The sequence below is a fragment of the Phacochoerus africanus genome, chromosome 6 (genome assembly GCF_016906955.1).
Source record: "Phacochoerus africanus isolate WHEZ1 chromosome 6, ROS_Pafr_v1, whole genome shotgun sequence".
Classification (NCBI taxonomy): Eukaryota; Metazoa; Chordata; class Mammalia; order Artiodactyla; family Suidae; genus Phacochoerus; species Phacochoerus africanus.
This window is the reverse complement of record NC_062549.1, coordinates 110,069,833-110,073,050: the sequence shown is the minus strand read 5'-3', so window position 1 is coordinate 110,073,050 and position 3,218 is coordinate 110,069,833. Positions and strand designations below refer to the sequence as shown.

Here is a 3,218-nt window from a genome sequence, read left to right as displayed (position 1 = left end):
GATCTGGTGTTGCCATGAGCTGTGGTGCCGGTTGCTATGTAGCCATGTAGCTCTGCCATGTAGCTCTGGCGTAGGCCGGCAGCAACAGCTCCGATTAGACCTCTAGCCTGGGAACCTCCATATGCTGTGAGTGTGGCCCTAAAAAGACAAAAGACCAAAAAAAAAAAAAAAAAAAAAAAGAAAGAAAGAAAGAAAAAAAGAGAGAAAAAAGAAAAACATCTGGGAATGTTTCTGCTTGTCCACGAGCCAAGAAAGGGGGTCGGCGTTGCCTTCCAGGCTGCACAGAGATGTGTACCTGCCTGGAAATTTGCTGCCTAGATCCTCTGAAAGCCAGACCCCTCCAAGTTCCTCTCCTCTTGCCCCTCCAAAGCCATCACACCTTCTTCATTGGTGGAAAGAGCACTAGATCAGTAGGTAGGAGATTTGGGTTCCAGCATTGACTGTGTCTCTATTCCTGGGTGACCTTAGGTAAGTCGCGGTCCCCTGGTTTGTTCATCAGCAACATGGAAATAATAATTGAATCCATTCTACTGGTTGTTTTTAGATGCAGTGAGATAACATAGGTGAAAGAGCTTTGGAAAATGTACGCAATGCTACACAGGGGTGTGGCATTGCTGTGAAACAACTCTAAGCTCTTCCTTGCTGCTCACAGCGGTCCCCGGCTGTTTCGTGTGCTTTCCCTCGGGAAGACCAGGGCCAGTGCTTCTTCATTTTTAATGTGAAAATGAATCACCTGGGATCTCGTTAAACTGCAGATTCTGATTCCGTAGGCCTGAGGTGGGTGGGCTTGGATTCTACATTTCTGTGCTTTCAGGAGATGCTGATATTGCTGGTCTTGGGGACCTGAACTACGCCCTCACTGGAAAGGAGAGTGGAATCTTTCTATTCAGTTCTGTTCTAGTCCGCTGAGAAGTAAAAGCTTGGAACATACAGCAGGCGTATCCAGCAGAAATATCCACCTATTAAAACAGCTTCCGGTCAAAGATGGCCTGTTGGTCACAAATGTTGCATTTTGGTCTTTGGAAAGACGGAGAGCAAGAGGGAGAGTGGAAGACAGGGATTGGAGGAGGGGGAAGTGAGAGACAGAAAGACTTACAGAAAAAGACAGACAGACACAGGAGACTCCAGGGGCCGTGAAGCCCCGGGCAGATCACTTCCTGGACTTTTCTGCAGAGCAGCCACTGTTGGTCTTCCTAAGAGAGTCTGTGCTGCCCCTTCCTGAGCCCACGCTGTTGAGGATTCTGTCGATCTCTCCCGGGATGATTTGCTTCTCCTCATTCTCAGTCTCCCGATGGTAGAAGTAGTTAAAGTTGGAGACGATGACAGGCACAGGGAGGGCGATGGTGAGGACCCCTGCGATGGCGCACAGAGTGCCCACAATTTTCCCCCCCGGGGTGGTCGGGCACATGTCCCCATAGCCCACGGTTGTCATGGTGACCACTGCCCACCAGAAGCCATCAGGAATGCTAGAGAAATGGGACTCTGGCTCATCCACCTCGGCGAAGTAGACGGCGCTGGAGAAGAGGATGACGCCGATGAAGAGGAAGAAGATGAGCAGCCCCAGCTCCCGCATGGAGGCCTTCAGCGTCTGGCCCAGGATCTGCAGCCCCTTGGAGTGGCGCGAGAGCTTGAAGATGCGGAAGACCCGCACCAGCCGGATGATCCTCAGGATGGCCAGGGACATGTTCTGCGGGGCGCTCGGCTCTGTCTCCTGGACCAGCTCGGTGACGAGGGTGGCAAAGTAGGGGATGACGGAGATGATATCGATGACGTTCATGATGTTCCGGAAGAAGTCGGGCTTGCTGGGGCAGACCACGAACCGGAGCACCAGTTCCAAGGTGAACCACACGATGCAGGTGGACTCCACCATGAAGAAGGGGTCCGTGAACAGGGAGTGGGAGAGGACCGCCTGGCTGGTGTTGCGGCTGGGGTCTCTCACCACCTTCAGCTCCCTGTCCTCGCGGAACTCAGGGAGGGTCTCCAGGCAGAAGATGGTGATGGAGATGACCACGACCAGCACGGAGACCACGGCCACCCCGCGGGCGGCGCTGGAGCTCTCGGGGTACTCAAAGAGGAGCCAGAACTGCCGGTGGATGTCGTTGGAGGGGAGCGGTGTTTCGGGATCCTTGAGGAAGCCTTCGTCCTCCCGGAACTGGTCCATGGCCTCACTGCCCAGTTCATAGAAGGACATCTCATCCGCAAAGACGTCGATGGGGACATTGGCCGGGCGCCGGATTTTCCCGCCAGATTGGTAATAATAGAGGATGCCATCAAAACTGGGCCGGTTCCTGTCAAAGAAATACTCATTTCTCATGGAGTCGAAGAACTGCATCCTCTTCTCCCGGTCTCCCAGGAGGGTCTCTGGGAACTGACTGAGGGTCCTGAGCTGGGTCTCAAACCTCAGCCCCGCGATGTTGATGATCACCCGCTGGCTTCCTTCATTCAGGACCAGCGGCTCGGGCCCTGGGGGGTCGAGGCAGTCTCCTGGGAGCTTGGAGAAGACCGTCTCGTGGCTGGTGCTTTCATTAATGAGGATCTTCCAGTTGGAGAAGGGGCTGCTCCCAGGCCGGCCCTTCGGGGTGGTGGGGTCGAAGTCTGCGGCGTAGCCTGGCTCTTCTTGGAGTTCGTCTGAGTTATCGAAATTGACCAGAGCCACCTCCATTTCTTTCCAGCCACACACATGCATCCTAGGGGAGGCAGGGAGGCAGCACGAAGACCCTCGGTCTTCCCTGCCTGCTGTGCGCTGTGGAGAGGAAGATGGGCATCAGGCGGGAAACTCGGAGAGGGTACCGCTGGCTCTTGATCACTGAGGTAAGATTTACGCATGGATTATTTTCATTTTTTATTTTATTTGCTTTCTAGGGCCACACCTGTGGCATATGGAAGTTCCCAGGCTAGAGGTTGAATTGGACCTACAGCTGCCGGTCCAGGCCACAGCCACAGCAATGCCAGATTTGAGCTGCATCTGCGACCTATACCACAGCTCACAGCAACCCCAGATCCTCCACCCACTGAGCGAGACCAGGGATTGAATCTGCATCCTCATGGATACGACTAAGATTCTTACCCCACTAAGCCACGCCCTTGTAGTAGCTGATCCTAGTCGGGTTCATTACTGCTGAGCCACAACGGGAACTCCTGAAAAATGGTTTATTTTTAGCTTGGGAAGGAACCTCCTGGTTTATTTTGGCAACATTCTTCTTGAAATCACTTTGCAG

The 3,218-nt window shown here is 53.6% G+C and overlaps 1 protein-coding gene across 1 annotated transcript; it reads right to left on the bottom strand.

Annotated features, from left to right (window-relative positions):
* Window positions 1–1,141: 1,141 nt before the first annotated feature.
* KCNA10 (potassium voltage-gated channel subfamily A member 10) lies at window positions 1,142–2,710 on the bottom strand. The gene has a single exon (XM_047783081.1). The coding sequence runs from the start codon at window positions 2,684–2,686 to the stop codon at window positions 1,151–1,153; it is 1,536 nt and encodes a 511-aa protein (XP_047639037.1). The 5' UTR covers window positions 2,687–2,710; the 3' UTR covers window positions 1,142–1,150.
* Window positions 2,711–3,218: the final 508 nt, after the last annotated feature.

Excerpts from the sequence above, each read along its gene's own strand:
- KCNA10 (XM_047783081.1), bottom strand. The coding sequence starts at position 2,686 with ATGCATGTGTGTGGCTGGAAAGAAATGGAGGTGGCTCTGGTCAATTTC.